Below are 21,897 nucleotides of genomic sequence, written 5' to 3'. Positions count from 1 at the left end.
TATATATATATATATATATATATATATATATATATATATATATATATATATATATATATATATATATATATATATATATATATATATATATATATATATATATATATATATATATATATATATATATATATATATATATATATATATATATATATATATATATATATATATATATATATATATATATATATATATATATATATATATATATATACATATATATATATATATATATATATATATATATATATATATATATATATATATATATATATATATATATATCCGACTGCATTTTGTGTGTGTGTGTGTGTGTGTGTGTGTGTGTGTGTGTGTGTGTGTGTGTGTGTGTGTGTGTGTGTGTGTGTTTGTGTGTGTTTGTGTGTGTGTGTGTTTCATCTGCGGTCGTCTGCTGGTGTGTGTGTGTGTGAGTGTGTGTGTGTGTGTATATGTGTAAACTGTCTGCTTGTGCCACTTGTGCTTTCACGGGACCTAATCAGTCCAGTTTTGAGCAGGTAGAAAAAAATATCATAGTACACCATATAAAGAGACACCAGAGAAAACATAAAAATGTTTAGCGGTAACTACTTTAAATTGCTGCCATAGTTACAACTTAAACAATATATATATATATATATATATATATATATATATATATATATATATATATATATATATATATATATATATATATATATATATATATATATATTAGCTCCTACTAAATATTTTCTGGTTTCCTGAAGTGTCCCTTAATATGGTACACTATATTTTTTTTTTGCACAAAAGCCTACCCAAAATCCCGCTGTTTGGGTCCTGTAAGGTCATACGTGGGTGGCACAAGATGCCAGTATGCGTGACATACAAGTACATGCACCTGTCACCCGTGCCTGTCAATCTGTCTGACATAAGCTCCCGATTGACTGACTCGCCACTGACAGTTTGTACATATACTTTTTTTTTTTTTTCTTACTTACGGGCTTTTTGTCACTGATATTGAATCAGCCTTTTTAAATCGTTAAATTTTAACAAGCTAAACAACTTGCACTGGAGCCCATCTAACGTAATGCAGATCAGATGTCGTAATGCGAGTATGGTGCCTGATTATCGAGTCTGTTTCATTGATCTGCTAATCTGTTTGATTGCAAGATTCTTCGTGTATTCTTTTTAAGGGTAACTGTATTGAACTTGAGCCTTTACTTGTGAATTTGAAGACTTAAATTGTATTTGTTAAGTAATGACTGTTTTGGGATGCGCTTCCAGGTTCTATCTGATATTTCTTACTCAAATATTCAGTAGCGGTGGTTTGGAATTTTGGCTGCCAATGTTTAGCTTTTCGTCTTTTCTTCTTTTTTTTCAGAAATTCTTTTTTCTTCTTTTCCTCTACACATTTGTAAGCCAAATATCGTTTTTGTACTTATCGAATTTCTTTTAAAATACAAATTGCTTTTCTTCCCCTTATTATCTATTTATTCATTCTACTTTTTTTATTTGCTACTGTATTTTTCCGGTTTTCCTGTTACTTTTTTCTTTGAGTTATCTGCTGCTTTTCAGGGCCAAGTCCTTGATTTTCACACAGAATCGCTGGACATAAAACTACAGAACAATACCATAATGCATTGAAGATTTTATGATAATATTAATCAACTGTAATATACCTGTAAGTGCACAATAAATAATTAAGTTAGTACACCTTTGCTCACCCGTCTCCCTCTCCCTCTCTCTGCCTCCTGCAGGTCAGAGCGGCAACTTTGACCACCAGGTGAACGAGGGTCTGGTGTGGTGACATGAAGCTGACCTCTGATGACGTACCAGGCCCCTTGAGGTGCTCTCCAAGGACGTCGCCAGAGGAATCTCTCCACTTCTCTCCTGTTACCTGCCAACGCCACCACCATCAACGCCATCTCAAGGGCAACGCGGCGGGCAGCCCTCGCCTCCGCCACCTACTCCACGCTGACCTCTTCTCTGCCCCGAGCTCTAAGTGTTCAAAATAGCCGCCTCATGGGCCACCACGAGAAAGGGGAGAGTCACCCATGGCTCCTGCATCATCACACTGAAGCGGTGGTTTGTTCCAGCTGGCGCGCGTGGCTTCCTTGGTGCCCCGTGGTCACTTACACACACGTGGCTTCAAGGGCGTTCTCGTAGCCATCACCCACACCCCGTACTTCTTGTTTCTCTCGTATTAGAACTCCGCCTTCCTCGTGAAAGGGAAATTGAACGAGAAGAGAATATAATCTTTGCCACATGAACTGGTTGAGCCAGTCTGCCCAGATGACCACCGCTCTCTTACGTATGTGATCCATGCGAGGTGAATCCCACTCAGTCCCGGAAGGATGGACTGATTCCCCGTGCATTGGGTGGTCTGCGTGTTTATAACGGACGAGGGGTTGTGTAAATATATATACTAAGTGTTGGAGTGTCGTCTGCACCGAAACGTTAAAGGAACCGAGGAAAGGAAAATATCAATGAGCTACTTTACAGTTTATTTGCTCGCCCATGGGTGGGCTGGGTGTACATGGTGCCGTAACATGGTGCAGTAGAGAAAACTAAGTTATGAAAATCATGCATTGAAAACAGTTATAGACAAAGTACAGAGTAAAACCAAAAAAGAAGCTACAGTTGAAGGCGCACGGTCGCCAGGCGCTGCTGGGACGTTTCTTACTGAGCGCCTGAGCGTGCGTCGTGTTGACGTGACTGAATGAGTCACCAGGCGTCGTAGAGGCCATCATGTGTCTGTTCTATGTTCCTATGTCTAGGTGTAGCGTCGCTGGCTGAGGAACTGCGCACTCAAATATGTAGCTTCTGCTCCCCACTGTAACAAAATTACCATCGTGGGCGTCACCTGGCGCTGCCCTCGGAGAAGTGATGGTGAGCTGCCCCAAGCTGGCGGCGTGGGTCTGGCGCCCGGTAACTTCCCCAGCCAGCTACTTCCTTTGGAAAGCAGCTTCGGTTTTCACATCCTCACTATTCGGGCCCACCTATCCTTCCCTTCTTGCGAATCATGCGAAATGCCCCTAGAGAAGCTATTTTGGTAATCCACAGATTTGCCCTTGAAAAACACTCTTGCCTGGTTTCTTGGTGGAGTGGCGGCTGGTCCACCTTGACACAAGTGCGACTTCTATCTTACACCTGAAGTAGTGCTTTAATTGATTATTACAATATTGCACTGCGAAATAATTTTGCAGTACGCTAAGGTAACATATGTAGATGCCAGCCTATGTTAAACAATAGTTCCATGTAACGAAAGTTACACTAACCAGTGGCACAGTGTTAGGTCCAACCATCCAGGACGTTATAGCCCCGATATTCTGACATCCTCCGGCATTTTCAGCAAAACAATGGACAGACTGTGTAACAGAGTGAAATATGACTTGCCTGTCGGTCTTCTCATTTGTAAGAAACGCCCCTGTACTTATTAAATTTCATTCGTGTCATCGGTAAAATTGAAGGAGTTCTGCTCGCTTCTTTAAAAGCGACTTACTTTACTTCATGATAGCGAAGGACGTACGTAATACGTTTTTGTCAATGGCAACGTGAATGCAGGAGAGAAACATATAAGGGCAAAATGGAAGTCAGAAGAGTGACTGCTACATTTTGTTTAAAAAAAAAAATTCCCCTCAGCACACACCTGTGATGTAGACATGCAAGTCATTTTGTGCTCGGCAAGATGAACGCCACCGAGGCTACATAAATACTTCTGAATTTGGCGAGACAAACGGTAACAGCCATCTATCTTGATTCTCTAGCGTGGTAAATCACCAATCCAAATACTCTCAATAATGAGATCTGTGCGGTAAAATTTTTCGAACTTTCTGCGTAATTCTTACTAACACGAACCAACTTTCTAACACGGAAATATTGGCTCTTTCGAACCGTAAGGGGATTATTAATAAAATATAACCTAATGGTAATTTGGAGTTCTACCATTCCTTTTATCCCCAAAGTCTTTCTACATTCATATTATAATTGATAACAGTAAGTAAAGTTCCTTGGCTTTGGCACTCGCATACAGAGCATTGCAGGACGCCCGCAAAACTTCTACAGTTTACCTTGTCATCTTCTGTTCCAAGCCGAAATTATCAGATTTTTCTTTATTTATTAGTATGATCACATCACACTGGTGTGGACATTCCTGGTTGATACAACCCTATATTGAAAACAATCTTCGTTGTCTTAAAGAAACATGTATACCTTCAGAATAAGTAAATTTATATATAATTATTCTAAAATGCATCCATGTTTCTAAAAGTTTGCCTGCGCCTGTATTGATATGCTCAGAATTAAAATGATCTTTCTGTCGACTCTTTGCTTGCTTTTCAAATGCAAGTCTACACGCAAATACAAATACTGATTATAATGACCAACATCCCTTGCTAATATAAGGTGCTAATTAAATCCACTGTTATCATTACGTCCGACCACATAGAGCCATAGGCCCTAATATTTTGAGTCTTTTCACTGGTATTTTTCACTCTATAAAATGAGGCGTTTATGAGAAAACAACAGACTGTATATCAGCAGAACTCAACTTAGAGAAACCATGGAAACTTGACTAACTCTTGGTCTTTCCAGTATTTAGAAACAAGTCTGCTTTAATCGCTCCTTAGTATGTGATGAGACATCAAATGATAAAAGAAGTACCTGAACCGACACGCGTGTCAAGATTTAAGTTTTTGTGAAAATTGGTGTTCATCATAATGACCTGGGTTGTGCCATGGGGAGATTTATCATAACATTTCTCTCCGTGTAATAAAACCTTGAACACGAATATCCAGGCTTGAACTTCAGTAAAAGCATACATGACACAAGAGTTACGTACATAACTTGTATCCCAAACCATGTATTCCTTGCGTCGATGGTTATTAATGCAAGTCGAGTGTCCATCATATCATAATTTGTCCATAATATAATTTTCATCTCTCCAAAACTGCAGGTGAGAACGAAGCCACTAAGAACGTGAAATATATTAAACTAAACTTTCAATAAAGCATAATTCTAACTTATGCAGTGCTAAGATATGTAATTTCCAGTCTTCATGTGGAGAGTTTATGAGAGTAACAGCACTAGTGTTAAGGTGGACCGTCAGGGCTATTCAAGGGGTTTAGAAGCACAGTCCCTCATTCCTGTTCCAGACTCCTGCGTTCCTTGACCCACTTTTTTGTCCTCCCCAAAGATGTGAAAGCAGAGTACAGGCTTATGCCTTTCTGTAACGTCATCAAAGGGGAATATTATGAAAGGGATTTGTGTGTATCACTTATCATCTTGGACACATAAACACTGCATCTTAAGCTGGAACACTATTTATTTGTTTTAAAGAATTTGGTACAAGCATTTGCCAGAGTGCAAGTTTAAGATGAGTTGATTACTGCCTTTACCCAGGAGAATGATTAATGTAGGTTTCCGTATCTTTATTTCCAGCCTTGAGTGAAGTTTATTTGTCCATTAAATATTTTGACATGCAACCCTCAATTTCCCCCACCCCTTCCCTGCACTCTCCCTCCCCAAATCCCAGGACCTCTGCACCTTTACATAGCATTAATGAGAAATAATGAATGTTTGAAGATACCTGTAATGAATGATGCCTCACTCCTCCCAGTTTCCCTCCCCTTCCCTTCCCTTCCCTCACTCCTTATTCCCCATCTCATGTCAGTGTACTCTTCCATAGATGTTATAAGTTTACTGTAAATACTGTCTGTATATATTTCTGTATCATCCACGTCTGAATGTCATATATTGTATATTTAAATTAATTATTGTGACCATCAAAATAAAATGTTGGAGAATGACTGCTTTATCATTAAACACGTACACGAGTTCCTCTTTAGTATACAAGTGAGCAGGCAGGTACAGCTTCAGGTATGAAGACTGAATGCTGATGAACGTTGAGAACTGTGGCAAACATAATGAAGGAGAAAGTCGGTGAAGCGAACACGGGCTGAGGGTTGAGTGCTTTGCATCTGACTAGTTTCGCTCCTTTACCATCTTCCTGCAGATGTCATGGTGTCTGCACAAACAACATTCATTTGAAGACATTCGCCATTAACCTGAGTGTGGCTACGTGACTGTTATTGTTCATTTCTTTCGTGAAGTCTGTCATTGTAATTTTGACACCTAAGGACGGAAACATGATAAAATTGCCTCTAACCGATGCTTTCACTTACTGATGTATTCCTGCTTTGTTGTAAAATATGTGGCACATCAAAAGTTGAACTTTAAGGTACCTCATTTTTTTTGTTTAGGTAGTCAGGTATCTTATATAAACATAGCGTTAGTTTGCTGCACAAGACATACGTCCGTAGACCAGCAAGTTAGTGAGAGCTGCTGTTACTGTATTCCCGTTTCCTTGACCTCTTACTTATTTTACTTTTTTTTTTTTTTTATAGCAAAATTACTGTGACGGTTAGTGAAATTAAAGTCAACATGGATTCCATATTTGCTTTGTATGGAAAAAAAAAAATTCTTTATAATGTTGATGCTCAGTTTTTCATCATTTCTATTAAGTGTCAGGCAATGGGTTAGTTTTCTAGCGCTCAATCACACGCTTGAAACAATGTCACCAGTAAATCTGGCATTTGTTAGTATTAACTAGAACTCCTAGTTCTCTCTCTCTCTCTCTCTCTCTCTCTCTCTCTCTCTCTCTCTCTCTCTCTCTCTCTCTCTCTCTCTCTCTCTCTCTCTCCGAATCAGAAGCCAAACTGTTTGATTTGCAGTGCATAATGTAACATGAATAACACTGTTTTACTTTTTTCAGACACCATTTCAGTTACAAACCAAACCTTTAAATAAAAACTAGGCAAGAAAAATTAACATACACTTCTGTTGCCAAGATTGTCCGTCTCTCTCTCTCTCTCTCTCTCTCTCTCTCTCTCTCTCTCTCTCTCTCTCTCTCTCTCTCTCTCTCTCTCTGTCAGCTCGACTCACTTGCTATGCTAATAACCTCATGCATGTTCCCGTTTATGCAGTTTAATATTCCAGAATCCAGGAATGGAACATGTGGCGGTTGTGTTTACTTTTCTTCATGTACCAAGATAACTTGATGTTGTGTCGTTGAGAACCATCATTGTTTCTTCAGATTCCTTACAAATTTGCACTATTAAATCCCATTTGTTACACAACCCGATATGTTTTGTGTTTGACATCTACTTAATACTAATTTTTCAATATATATATATATATATATATATATATATATATATATATATATATATATATATATATATATATATATATATATATATGTGTGTGTGTGTGTGTGTGTGTGTGTGTGTATGTGTGTGTGTGTGTGTGTGTATTTTTTTTTTTTTTTTCACTGCTTGAATCTGCAGATTTTCAGAATCTTGCATATGGTAGCAAAGAAATGAATGAATAGTATAACATGTATATACGATAATCAGTAACTGTAATGCCTAAGGAAAGGAGAATGTGCATAATAAGCATGACATTTAGAGCGAAATTAATTAACTTCGGAGAGGAAACAAGTCTCTGGGTAGGAAGAATTATATTAAAATATTTTGATAATGGAAAAATACAGCAAAAACTTGTAAAGTAATCGTAATGGAAAGTGAAGTAATGGTAATGGAAAATATCTATGATTTTTGAAGGGCAGGGAATAGCGCGGTTACAAGGTGAACGGTCAGCTGTAGGGCGATGTGAGAGCGACACTGGAGGCGCGAGACTGAAGGAGATTTACGAGTTTAAACACTTAGTGCAATGTAAGCGCGATGAAAACTTTAAAACGCATACCATGAAAATACTTGGAAAATTACGAAGGAGAGGTTTCCTGCCAACAATCAAGTATGGATCGTAAAGCTAGGCGAATGGCAAACAGCTCTGCCATAAAAACAGAAGCATCACCGAGGAGGCTACCGCTTCGACAGAATGAAGGGAAGATAACACCATATCCGAGTCCTGCATCAGACTTTGAACCATTTGTAAATATACTCCGGTAGACAGAACGGCAGACGGCATTTTGTCAGCATAAATAAAATCCCTTAACCAGACACTGCTCTGTTCCCTGCGTCTTTATTCGTTGCAATGGATATATCATATATTTATTTACCTAAAGCATTCCCTTTCTTCTATGTTGGATATCTAAACAGCCTGTACAGGTTGACCCTAAAGTCTGGACGCAGGGAAAATGTGTATAGAGAAGAAAATCTCTCTCAATGATTTTTATTTTGTAATGTCTTCCTCTAATCATATCACTCCTAGTATCTATTCATAGTATCAAGTTCCTTTGTTCTTTTGACGAACTCTCATTCAGTCTATAAAAAAGGTAAAAACTGCAATAATCGATGTGTCCAGATTTTGGGTCACCTTGTATTATGCACACATTTAGACACACACACACACACACACACAACACTCACCATGCAGAAGGCGTCGCTGGTGGCCGGGCAGGAGTGGCAATGTTCGCCAAACAATTGTTGCCTCGTCTTAGAGAGTGAGCCGCAGCTCCGGGCCAGCCGAGGCCCAACTAGCGGGTGACAGACAAGGCTCACGTCTACCCTTGCCTGAACCATGAGCCTCGCCCACTACCACCACAGACGACGCATTCATCACCAAATTTGTCACTGCAATCACCACCATACAATCCTCATCACCTTAACGTCTCACCAACGTCACATCATCACACGTCTCCAAGGCTCACTGACCCACCACCATAGCAACTTCAACACTTCACCTTCCTGCACCATCACCACCAAGGATTTTATACTAAGACTATATGTTCCTTGATCACCACCAACCTTCACCATCGCGCCGTGCACCATAATACCCTCCCCCATCATGTCACGCACTATGGTGTAGGAAATAACTAACGAAATGTCAGAAATTCACCTACGGCTGTATCACACACTCCGACACACACATGCACTTTTTCACTGCCTCACACTGATACTGGCGTGCGCGGGATGACTGTATCAGGACGTGGCGCTGCTTCCAAAATCTTATTCTACTCACGATTATGTAATGAATTAGTCTCATTTCATGGTGTGTATAGGTTGACTGAACATTCCTTAGGTAATTAAACACCGCTGGAATGTAATGATAACCCGTAAAGTATGTTATGCTCACAGGGGCAGCCCTGGGTAGGTGACAGGCGTGCCAACCTAAGTGATGAACGCGTTCAGGTGGCACCCCAGGCACAATTTTTTAGCTTCCTTGGTGGCACCGCGGACGCCTGCCGGAAATGTCTTGAAGAGAAGCGAGCATTTTGAAATGAAAGAAACCACTGGAGGATAATTCATGAATTCACCTGCTCCTGAATTTACAGTGCGAGGGGAAACAGCACAAGTCCAGCATGGCAGCCGCGACCTCACCCAGTAGCGTCTGCGCGCTCAGGTGGGCGCGTGAAGACCAGTTACCCTGTTTGGCTCGTGTGGTTGTTCTAGTCTTTAAGTAGCAAGTATGTAGTGATCTAGAAAGTATATTTACGGAAAGCAGCGTATCCTGCTAACTTTAAAGCAACACTACTTTCATGTGCCTCAGAGGAATATTATAATTGCTTGGGTATGATATTGCATCCATTATAAAAGGACTGAAGGCTTCATCTGAACACATGCTACTTTATCATTAAAGTTGACTGATCTTTCATTCCAATCTCCAGCCATGTTGCTTCGGGATTCCTGCGAACACCTGTTTTATCAATACTTTATAAGCATTGGGTTCTGTGCGCGTGCAGTCCGCGGGCGACAGCTGTGAACAAAGGAACTCCACAAGACCATTAAGCTTACAAGTGGTGCAGCCTAGCAGGAAGTGACACCTTGAGTATATCCTGCAAGCTTTCCCCATGAAATTTCCTCCTCACTTAATCTTTATAACGTGGATGCGTGACCTGTCCTTTCACATTTGCCATGCACAGATATCCCTGAATATCTTTCTTGCCTTGTGACTTGCAATTAACTATTATGCACAGGTTAACTACTCTTTTCACACGTTTCTGCGTTTTACCTGGAATACATCCATCAGCCTGCAACAGAAAGTAATAGGGTTTCTCAACGCTGTTTTCATTATATTCTAATGATCGTTTAACAAAGATTCTGATTCATCAATGAGAAAATAATACTTAGGGAGGCTCACAGGATTTCCAAAGACGGACCACGAAAAAATAGTTAGTGAGAAGACAAAGAGAGGGAGAGGGTGGTTGTGTAAAATAGGTTTCACGTGACTTTTCCCAATTCAAAAAGAAAAAAAGTTTCAGCTGTAAGCATTTTTTTTTCTTTTTTTTTTACGTATTAACATGTCAAGTTTTAAGTAAATGCAAGGGATATGGTTTCATTAGAGACTAATAGTGTTCCTTCATCCCTAAGTTCTCTCACTGCTACTGACACTCTCTTTGCTTCTTTACAAACAACCTGATTATTTTAACTTTCCAGTGAGGCGAGATTTTTTGTTATAATCCCTCTTTTCTTCTACACTGCTGCAAGTCTCTCTGCAATGCTGGAAATGTTATCAAATGGTGCGCTTAGAACTGGAAGTGTTTAGATGTAGCTTATCCACTCAGTCGCCAGGAAATTATGTCTACATGCTTAAATTAAATAGCCAAAGAATGTCACGGTTTTCCAATCAGAAGGAAAGCGAGTGTTGCACAGTACAAATTAATTAATTCTTGAGGATTATGGAAAATGCCAAGCCTGTCGCCACAACAGCAAGCGACATCATTGTGGAGCCAAACTCAACAGTCAGCTTTGGTTAGTAAAGACGATAGAGAAAGTAGAACATAATGGAAAATTAAAGCCATAAATGTTTAAGCCTCAAAGAAGAAAAGAGAGCGAAGCTTAGAGGGGGAGAGAGATGGGTAACTACACCTGAGACAGTGAATGGTGTAATGGTTAATATCAGAAAGCTGTTACATGAAGCGTAAGGACTCTGGGCACCTTTGTCATCACCATGTGGATGCTGAATTATCAACCAGACTTGAGCTTCATTCAATTAGGCAAATTAACTATTATTAAGTTTGGTAATTTAGTTACAGTTTAAATGATTTGACAAATACATTTAAGGCAATAAACTTTTGATATCAGAGATCTAAGCCTGACTGGTATTTCAGGAAACGAAAGGAATCATAAACACTACTGAACACTTCACTGTCAGTGTTCACTTAGCGGGGCCTGCCAGTGTTCTTTTCATCTCTTGTTGGTCAGATGACAGCCAGACTGATCGACTCCTCCGTGTCTTTCTCTTGTTCATTCTGCGTGACTCTACGGATGGGAGTTCCTGGCACCGTGACTTCCTCATACTCATTCTGAGTGAGCTTACGATTGGCAGTCTCAGGCAGAATCCAAACCAATCCCGAGGCGATGGTCACTGCTACGCTCAGCATTGCACCGGGCGCCCACGGGTACACACGGCCCTGAAAACATTACATTATGCTGAGCCTCCCTTAGCATCACCTACTAGAATCATCTTTTTCACAGTAAAGTAGTACTAATGAAGAGCCACACATTCGTACCAGAAGGTCGTTGACGTAAGGAACCATCACGGTGCCAATCCTCGAAACCATGCTGGCCTCCCCAACAATGCGTGCCCTGTGTTTGGTGGAGAACAGCTCTCCGGTGAACACCCACACCAGGTGCAGGCTTGCTGTGATGGCCATCTTGCCACTCAAGGAGAGAAACATCTTCAGCTCGGCGGGCGCTGACACAAGAGATTCGGGTAAATGGACTAAATCTCAAGTTTAATAGTCATTACCTAATGACTGGGTGATGATAACATCCATAAAACTGGCTAATTTGTTGTCCTAAAGAACTCAGGGTTCTGTGATCGGGGGAGGGACATAAAATCAAACTTGACCAACTTGAATCGGTCGGTGATGAAATTTGTCCATCTCAAACTCTTGTATCAATATTTGAACCACCAAATACCGTTTCGTCAGTTTGGTATTGAAATGATCTACAATATATGAGGCATTAAGGAAATTTTTGAGTACTAACAAATGCAGTGATCGCCATAAACTCTTACTCTCCTTGATTTCAAGAGCCTTCGTTTGTCTACAATTTCCTGTAAATCCAGTTGATGTGTGAAATCTTTTCCACAAGACAGGAGCATCAAGAAATGTAACCTTGCCTCTTTGCTTCTGTTTCGCATGTCAGGATTTGACAAACTCAGTCGGGAATTGACCAACTTAGCAACCCATTAACTTCCCTCTTGGAGGGGAGGTTAAAAATCATCTAATGTTAATACCATTTCGATAGCATGTGATCATATCAATTATTAACTGGAAATTACAACAATGATACTTTTGTAAAGACAAAATGCACTGTATTAATTGCTGGCCTGTACGTTGTAATGGGATGGTCTTATCATTATGTTAATTTTCAAATAATTATGTAGATGGTGAAATCAGAGACAGCCATTGGAACGTCGCAGAAACTTTTGGGCCAAGACAATAAAACTACAAACTAAAGCCACTGGAGACTTGGCTGATCTAGAAGCCCCGCTCCGTCCCCTACCTACCCGCCTCTCAGCATGGCGGCTGATTGGTGACTTGCACTCGTATGTTTTTGCTACTTTCCCAAATATTCATGCTTTAAACATTTTGAATCACCAACCTTCATATTGAAGTACTATGAAAACTGTTACAACAGAAACGGATAGTCCAGTGAACAGTAAAAGCACTGTGAGTGTCGCTCTTCTGCCAAGGTATGTGATGGCTGGCCACAGGCCCAGGTAGGCAGGCACCTCCACCACCCCAGACAGGAAGCTGTACATGTAGATGTTTGTACTGAAAGCAGAGTAGAATGATTGATCATTTGTGAGAGAAAATGGTTCAGATATACAATAAAAAGTAATTAATGTATTAATTCATCCGCCACTTTAATATTGCGAATGGACACTGTCCCTTAATGGTGTCATCTTTATCATGTCCGCAGCATCTTTACCAGTTTGAAACAAGACTTCAGTAATATCAGAGAGTGCCTAGTCCAGTTGCAGCATTCATAACAACAAGCCGGAAATATTTTGAACTATATATACAGTATTAAAATAAGTGTTTGTTGGGAAACACGTCCTTTTACTTCAGTAATTACTTAATGATGCTGGAGAAGTGGCTGAGGGAGTAGTAAGGCGCAGTGGTGACGGCCCAAATGTAGTATAGCAGTAGGGCACGCTGTCTCACCCCTCGCGTGGTCAGCACCAGCAGCAGGTGCCTCCAGGCTCTCGTGGCGTGGTGACGCAGACCTGCTGGCTGTGCAGGGCCACGCTCTTCCTGCACTTTGTTACCTTCCTGGAAGGCAACATAAAGCTGTACATTGCACCCAGATAAGGCTGTACTGTACCAAGATAAGGCTGTGTTGCATCAAGATAAGGCTGTATTACACCCAGATAAGGCTGTATTACACCAAGATAAGCCTGTATTGCATCAAGATAAGGCTGCATTGCATCAAGATAAGGCTGTATTGCATCAAAATAAAGTTGTATTGTACCGAGATAATGCTGTATTGTACTGAGATAAGGCTGTTTTGCACTAAGGTCTCTAAAACTCGTGATCATGCGGGCAATTATGTACTGGTGGGTGGTGGGGCACAGAATACTTAGGAATAATACAAACACAAACAACATAGCTCTCACAGTGCAACCACTGGAAACTTACTTGACGTCTCCAAGTTTAATTACAACACGAAGAAGAAAATAATTCAAATATTCTTTATCACAAAGTCTCGAGTTCTTCACGTCGTAAATCATCTTATTATTTTAGACAACTACTCAGTTATCAATAACACTTCCTTCACATGTTCTTAATATACAGACATTTTCTGGATCTCACAATTCTTTACAAAATCAATGAAAATTTTCACATCTCATTCAATCTATCATCATCATCTATCAAGTTCAAGATCCAATTTGTCTTCGGCACACGTGTGGGCCGACTTCAGAGGACTTTCCTTGCCTGCGGTGTGGCGGCGCCTCTGCTGCGTGTGGGTGCCCTGGCCTAGTGGCACTTTCTAGCAGGATAATGTTGAGCTTCCATTACAACTGGACACAGCAGGATTTTTATCAAGATGTGTTCATCGTCGAATCTCCTTCCTTTAACAAATTGACATAAACATCACTTCTGTGGACTAAATACATACAAACGAAATGAAGAATGCCAGTCAGCATCAACAGTCATACAGTTGGGGGAAAAAAAAATCGGGACTAATGATGAAAGTATACTAGTATTAACCAATGAAAGGCGTGAAAGAAAACGCAAGACTTTCCTCAGATTGGTACCCTATTCAGTATTTGCAAATTTTCTTTGTGTTCTTTGTGTTCCAGTACACACTGAATGCGCGTTGGCACAGAATGAAATAAATCAAGAAAATACTGCCTGTGCAAGTCACAGCACCTTAGTCGCTTGCTGGCGTTCTGAAATCCTCGCCATTGGTGTGGTCTTCCTCTCCACGGTTCGGAGACATTCACTGCGCTCCGTGCATTGCCAATCGGACTGACGTCTGGGGAATTCCCAGGCCAGTCCAACACCTCTGTCTCAGTATCTTGTACGAACTTCTTGGGCATTTTTCCTTTACGGCAGGAGCGCCATTGTGCACAAACACCCACATGTCCAGTCCCCCGAAATGGTGCCAGATGGTTCCCCACCACCTCACACAGCCTGTCACCTTTCATCGTTGTATTTTGGGCAAGAAAATACAATCCCTCTCGCCCCTCCTGCCGCCACGGCCATTAACACAACCCACACCAGGACTCAGGCTGCGTGCCTCACCGTCTACATGGCGTACTTAGGATAAAAACGCCACGACCCACAGTCCCACACCAGGCTGTCGGCACTCTTGACGCAGAAGCACGATTCATCGCTGAAAATCACTCTTTTCCATTCTTTTGCAGAGCTCAAGCCGCTTCTTTTCACTACCGATGTAAGGAGAGGCTTCCTGGCAGCGGCATGTCTTAGGGTTTTGAGCCTCCAGTTCCTTGCCTGTAAATGAAGACTGAACCATGACCATCCTTTTGAGCAGCTGGTCTTCTTTGAAGTTTTGTTGGTCTCCCTGACTCTATGCGCCAAGCAGTCTCTAACTATAGCCATCTTGCGGCCGCCTGCGCCAAACCCAGATGGTATCTCCAGATGCTCGCTACCTGGCCAATGGTTTTCCTGCTTCGATACAAGGAGACTGTCTGCGTTTCGTTTGCAATGGATAGGGACTTGTCCTGCGTGATGCTTTATAAGCTGGAGAGACTTAAGAGGAGTAGGTATTGGGTAGTAAGGTGGGAGAATCAAACGCAGTCAGATTTATCTATCATGGCATGAAGCAGACTGAGTGGCTTAGTGGAGCCAGCCAGCGTGCTCAGCCTATCAGAACAGTGGCGCTATACTGCGAAATGTCACTGACAGCTCGTGCTCAGGGCTTCCCATGAAACTGACAAAAAGGAAAAAAAATATATAATTTTTTTTTTTTCCGCCAAGTGTACCTTGTGCATGATGTTCCTCATTGCAGCACGAAGCACTTCCTGCGATGGCAGTTTCCGCTGGTTAACTCTGGCGGCTGTCTCGAGTAATGTGAGAGCCTCATCATGGCGGCCCTTGAAGATCAGCCAGCGAGGGGACTCGGGCAGCAGCCTTCATGGGAAACAGAGAAAGAGAGAAAAAAAATTTGTCTTTCATGCTAACTATTCCTAAGTATTATTAAAACATAACATGAACACTTTCGGTAACAAAAAGGTAATAGTGAAAGTGACAAACTTTTCCAAGCTGCAGCCTGTTTAGCCTGAAGAACGAAAAAAAATTAGACAAGACATCACACCTCGTTTCAGTGTAGAACGAAATGTAATGTGAAAAGAAAATGCACGTGCAAGTGAGGCGTGTGTGAGTGAGCAGCCTGAGGTGTGTGAGGATGAGCAGCCTGACGCATGTGTAGATGACCTGCATGAGGCGTATTGGTGGCGGCACCTTGATGAGTCTTGCAGTGCTGCGCCATCAGGATCTGGCAGGCGCGTCAAGGCATTTTAAGCTTTTTTTTTTGTTTCAGAATTATTCTCACAACGAAAGGAGTTATCCATTAAAAAAAATTTAGTAGTGTGACAGTGAACCCACCAGTAGTGTGACAGTCAACCCACCAGTAGTGTGACAGTGAACCCACCAGTAGTGTGACAGTCAACCCACCAGTAGTGTGACAGTGAACCCACCAGTACAGTGTGACAGCGAACCCACCAGTACAGTGTGACAGTGAACCCACCAGTACAGTGTGACAGTGAACCCACCAGTACAGTGTGACAGTGAACCCACCAGTACAGTGTGACAGTGAACCCACCAGTACAGTGTGACAGTGAACCCACCAGTACAGTGTGACAGTGAACCCACCAGTACAGTGTGACAGTGAACCCACCAGTACAGTGTGACAGTGAACCCACCAGTACAGTGTGACAGTGAACCCACCAGTACAGTGTGACAGTGAACCCACCAGTACAGTGTAACAGTGAACCCACCAGTACAGTGTAACAGTGAACCCACCTTACAGTGTGACAGTGAACCCACCAGTACAGTGTGACAGTGAACCCACCAGTACAGTGTGACAGTGAACCCACCAGTACAGTGTGACAGTGAACCCACCAGTACAGTGTGACAGTGAACCCACCAGTACAGTGTGACAGTGAACCCACCAGTACAGTGTGACAGTGAACCCACCAGTACAGTGTGACAGTGAACCCACCAGTACAGAAGTGTGACGCAGCACAGCAAAGAGTAAGCGACCTGCTGCCACCGCCAGGGTCTAACCAGGTAGGCGAGGCCAGGCACCAGCATGCAGCCAAGGGCCCATGGCAGCAGGTAGAGAGCGCCAATGTAGTTCCTTTGGGACTCATCACAGATTTCCATGGCTGATGTGCGAGGAATAAATAGCATTCATTTGTACAGTAAGGATACAGCTAAGAGTATTCCATGAAGTAGTAGAGTAACTAAGGACAAGAGCAAGTGATCACATAATCTCCCATCCTTTTGGCACAGAGTGGCAACTGCACGCCTCCTTCCTCCCGCAGCCTCGCTGTGCAACACTACTTTCTTTCATTCCTGTTATATCCACCTCCATAATGCAAGAGTTCACCAGTATTCTCGATCTTTCATCCCTTTCACAGATAAACTGGAGCTCTGCCAGTTTCTGTATTCCTTCCATCCTATGACTTGAACTCTCTCAAGAGGAAGGTCTCAAGACAACACTATCCAACGTTGGATAATACTTTTGGCCTTTTTTCTCTGGGGACTTGCATTTCAGTAGGCTTATATATATATATATATATATATATATATATATATATATATATATATATATATATATATATATATATATATATATATATATATATATATATATATATATATATATATATATATATATATATATATATTTTTTTTTTTTTTTTTTTTTTTTTTTTTTTTTTTTTTTCACTTATTTATTCATTAACATTATTATGTTTTTTTTTTCTTTTGCCCTTGGCTAATACCCCTCTTGATACAAAAAAAAAAAATCATGCCTGGCAAATGGATGTTTTATTCATTCAAGCGAAGGCATATTTAATGTTTAGCAAATTAATGTTTGTTAAAAAGTCAACAATAGTTTTCCCAGGACTGAATATAATCTGGCATGCCTGTCCTCTTTTGGGACAATCCAGGAGGAAACGAGGTGTCAGAGAGAGAGAAAGACAGACAGACAGAGAGAGAGAGAGAGAGAGAGAGAGAGAGAGAGAGAGAGAGAGAGAGAGAGAGAGAGAGAGAGAGAGAGAGAGAATAGAACAAACGGATGTGAATATTATTTTACTTACCTAATACAAAGCAGCCAATGTACAAAAACACTTGACAGGTTTCTATCAGCAGTCTCAGCAGTATGAAGACGCGGACATCGGGGGCAGCAGCAGCGAGGAAGCTGAAGACGATGTTCATTACGCAGGAGAGGAGCACGCCGCGCCGCCGCCCAGTGCTGCGAGTGGTGATGCAGCAATGTAGCGGCGGGAAGGGCAAGGAGCGCCTAGTCTGCCTGTACACCTGCCTCACATTCCCCTCAGATGGAGACAAACCACACTGGACGCCAAGTCGTATCCAATACTGTCCTTACTGACGCTGACCCCTGCAATACTACGCTAATTACCTATTGTTATCTATTCCCACACACACTTGGGTCCATATTCTGAAACACTTCTGCGCCACACCTCCGCTATTTCAAAAGCCTTTTGGTTGAATATACACGTGGTTTTAAAGATGTTCTTATGGTTCTATTCACGTATGACCAGGATTTCTATATTATAAGGAAAAACAGCCATGAGAACCCGGCTAATCATTTCTGTGACCTTTGAAACAGTCGAGGTGAGAGAGCAAAGCGTTTCTGAATACGGGTCTTATGCAGCCAGGACCTTTCTCATCAATCCCTTGCGTCCTAGCCCTGTTCGAGCTTTTAATGAGGCACCTTAACACCTACAGATATGCAGTGCCACAATCGTCATCTTTTCCTGCTTCATAAACCTTCCTGTAAAAAAATCACCATGTTTATGGGAAATTAATTATGATTAGTAAACCCACACTGTGCCTAAGTGACCTGCTTTGATTCTCAACAACTCCTATCATGAGCAGGATCTTTCCCATCTGTCCCTTGCCCCCGACCATTGATGAGTGTGCAATGTTACAATATCACTCATGTCAAAAGATGATGCATGTATATAATCAATCAATTTTCAAAGCCTATGAAGCTAGTAATGAGGTATGCACAGTACACACTCACAATAATGTGGTATTGTAGCAGAAGTTTCCTCTTGCAAACTTTCAAATATTTTCATCGGTTTTAATTGGCTTTATGTTCCATATGTAACAACTGTACCCTTCTCTCATCATTTTGTGCTGGATCAGGGACACTGCATGCCACATTGTCAAAGATGACTGAACGATGCAGTACCGTTAAGGACAAATCTATTACCTATTCGGTTAAGGACAAACCTATTCGGTATGTCAGTTACACCTAACACTGTATCACTATTAGTCCGGGACTCCTCCACTAACTTGGAGGCTTCAATGTTCACCACCAGCTTTGGCTTTCCTCTCCCTTCACTGACCATCCTGGTGAACTAGCCTACAACTTTGCTATCCTCCACAACCTAGAGCAATTGGTGCAACATCCTACTCGTATTCCTGACCGTCTTGGAGATACACTCAACATTCTTGACCTTTTCCTGACCTCTAATCCTTCTGCTTATGCTGTCACCCTTTCTTCTCCGTTGGGCTCCTCCGATCACAATCTCATCTCTATATCTTGTCCTATCACTCCAATCCCTCCTCAGGATCCCCCTAAGCGAAGGTGCCTCTGGCGTTTTGCCTCTACTAGTTGGAGGGACCTGAGGTATTTTGCTGATTTTCCTTGGAATGACTACTGTCAGAGACCCGTCATTGTGCGCTGAGCGCATAACAGAGGTGATAGTGTCTGGCATGGAGGCGTACATTCCTCACTCTTTTTCTCGTCCTAAACCTCCTAAACCTTGGTTTAACACAGCTTGTTCTCGTGCTATACATGATAAAGAGGTGGCTCACAAAAGGTACTTAAGCCTTCCATCACCAGAATCTCATGCACTTTATATTTCTGCCCGGAACCATGCCAAGTCTGTTCTCCAACTAGCCAAAAACTCCTTCATTAACAGAGTGTCAAAACTTTTCAAGATCTAACTTCCCTCGTGACTTCTGGCATCTAGCCAAAAATATCTCCAATAACTTTGCTTCTTTTTCTTTCCCTCCTCTATTTCAACCAGATGGCACCACTGCTATCACATCTATTTCTAAAGCTGAACTCTTCGCTCAAACTTTTGCTAAAAACTACCTTGAACGATTCTGGGCTTGTTCCTCCCTCTCCTCCACCCTCTGACTATTTCATGCCACCTATTAAAATTCTTCGCAATGATGTTTTCCATGCCCTCGCTGGCCTAAACCCTCGGAAGGCTTATGGACCTGATGGGGTCCCTCCTATTGTTCTCCGAAACTGTGCCTCCGTGCTTGCACCTTGCCTAGTCAAACTCTTTCAGCTCTGTCTGTCAACATCTGCCTTTCCTTCTTGCTGGAAGTTTGCCTACATTCAACCTGTTCCTAAAAAGGGTGACCGTTCTAATCCCTCAGACTACCGTCCTATTGCTTTAATTTCCTGCCTATCTAAAGTTTTTGAATCTATCCTCAACAAGATTCTTAAACATCTATCACTTCACAACCTTCTATCTGATCGCCAGTATGGGTTCCGTCAAAGCCGCTCTACTGGTGATCTTCTGGCTTTCCTTACTGAGTCTTGGTCATCCTCTTTTAGAGATTTTGGTGAAACTTTTGCTGTTGCCTTGGACATATGAAAAGCTTTTGATAGAGTCTGGCACAAAGCTTTGATTTCTAAACTACCTTCCTACGGCTTCTATCCTTCTCTCTGTAACTTCATCTCAAGTTTCCTTTCTGACCGTTCTATTGCTGCTGTGGTAGACGGTCACTGTTCTTCTCCTAAATCTATTAACAGTGGTGTTCCTCAGGGTTCTGTCCTGTCACCCACTCTCTTCTTATTATTCATTAATGATCTTCTAAACCAAACTTCTTGTCCTATCCACTCCTACGCTGATGATACCACCCTGCACTTCTCCACGTTTTTTCATAGACGTGCAACCCTTCAGGAGGTAAACATTTCACGCAGGGAAGCCACAGAACGCTTGACTTTTGATCTTTCTAAAATTTATGATTGGTGGAGAGCAAACTTGGTATTGTTCAATGCCTCAAAAACTCAATTCCTCCGTCTATCAACTCGACACAACCTTCCAGACAACTATCCCCTCTTATTCAATGACACTCAACTGTCCCCCTCTTCTACACTGAACATCCTCGGTCTGTCCTTTACTTATAATCTGAACTGGAAACTTCACATCTCATCTCTAGGTAAAACAGCTTCTATGAAGTTAGGCGTTCTGAGACGTCTCCGCCAGTTTTTCTCACCCCCCAGCTGCTAACTCTGTACAAGGGCCTTATCCGTCCATGTATGGAGTATGCTTCACATGTCTGGGGGGGTTCCACTCATACTGCTCTTCTAGACAGGGTGGAATCAAAAGCTTTCCGTCTCATCAACCCCTCTCCTCTAACTGTCTTCAGCCTCTCTCTCACCGCCGCAATGTTGCATCTCTAGCTGTCTTCTACCGCTATTTTCATGCTAACTGCTCTTCTCATCTCGCTAACTGCATGCCTCCCCTCCTCCCGCGGCCTCGCTGCACAAGACTTTCTTCTTTCTCTCACCCCTATTCTGTCCACCTCTCTAACGCAAGAGTTAACCAGTATTCTCAATCAACCATCCCTTTCTCTGGTAAACTCTGGAACTCCCTGCCTGCTTCTGTATTTCCACCTTTCTATGACTTGAATTCCTTCAAGAGGGAGGTTTCAAGACACTTATCCACCAATTTTTGACCACTGCTTTGACCCTTTTATGGGACTGGCATTTCAGTGGGCATTTTTTTTTATTGGATTTTTGTTGCCCTTGGCCAGTGTCCTTCCTACATAAAGAAAAAAAAATACACTGGCACAAAGTAAGGTCTGTATCAGGATTACTCTGTGACTCATCCACTGTCTTGAGTCACAGACACAAGGCAAGGTGTTACTCTGGCACTCACCCACCAGCTGTATTTAGTCACACAGAAACAACAGCAGTACAAAGAATACATTACACATCAAAGAGGTGGCTTGAGGCGAGGCTTCCTAAGAGGCTGCCCAGGAAGGTCGCCGCCTGCGTGGTGGAGTACAGGTAACGCCGATCACATACCAGGTCCCACTGCCGCAGAAGACAAATATATGGCGTGAAACAGGATGATTTCCAAACTTTCTATTCTTCTATTTGTAACTTCATCTTAAGTTTCCTTTATTGCTGCTGTGATAGACGGTCCTATCCTGCTAAATCTATTAACAGTGGTGTTCCTCAATGTTCTGTC

The 21,897-nt window shown here is 41.8% G+C and overlaps 2 protein-coding genes across 6 annotated transcripts in view; one reads left to right on the top strand and one right to left on the bottom strand.

Annotated features, from left to right (window-relative positions):
• The window catches only part of LOC135090030 (LIM/homeobox protein Lhx1-like), a 137,643-nt gene extending 131,857 nt beyond the window's left edge, over positions 1-5,786 (top strand). For all 4 annotated transcript variants that reach the window (XM_063986262.1, XM_063986260.1, XM_063986263.1 and 1 more), the window contains exon 9: positions 1,737-5,786. Coding sequence is in view for 2 of the 4 variants with exons in the window: in XM_063986260.1 (XP_063842330.1) it covers positions 1,737-1,786 (50 nt within the window). In the remaining 2 variants the exon portion in view is untranslated. The remainder of the gene's footprint in view (positions 1-1,736) is intronic.
• A 3,756-nt stretch (positions 5,787-9,542) lies between these two features.
• Positions 9,543-21,897, bottom strand: part of LOC135090029 (organic cation transporter protein-like) — a 66,583-nt gene continuing 54,228 nt past the window's right edge. For both annotated transcript variants that reach the window (XM_063986258.1, XM_063986259.1), the window contains 8 exons: positions 21,637-21,740; positions 17,746-17,900; positions 16,641-16,806; positions 15,403-15,550; positions 13,029-13,225; positions 12,552-12,724; positions 11,453-11,637; positions 9,543-11,353 (listed from right to left, as the gene is read on the bottom strand). In XM_063986258.1, the coding sequence (XP_063842328.1) occupies positions 11,141-11,353; positions 11,453-11,637; positions 12,552-12,724; positions 13,029-13,225; positions 15,403-15,550; positions 16,641-16,806; positions 17,746-17,900; positions 21,637-21,740 (1,341 nt within the window). In that variant the 3' untranslated portion in view covers positions 9,543-11,140. The remainder of the gene's footprint in view (positions 11,354-11,452; positions 11,638-12,551; positions 12,725-13,028; positions 13,226-15,402; positions 15,551-16,640; positions 16,807-17,745; positions 17,901-21,636; positions 21,741-21,897) is intronic.

The sequence above is a fragment of the Scylla paramamosain genome, chromosome 34 (genome assembly GCF_035594125.1).
Source record: "Scylla paramamosain isolate STU-SP2022 chromosome 34, ASM3559412v1, whole genome shotgun sequence".
NCBI lineage: Eukaryota > Metazoa > Arthropoda > Malacostraca > Decapoda > Portunidae > Scylla > Scylla paramamosain.
Note: the sequence above shows the minus strand (reverse complement) of the source record. Positions and strands in the feature narration are given on the sequence as shown.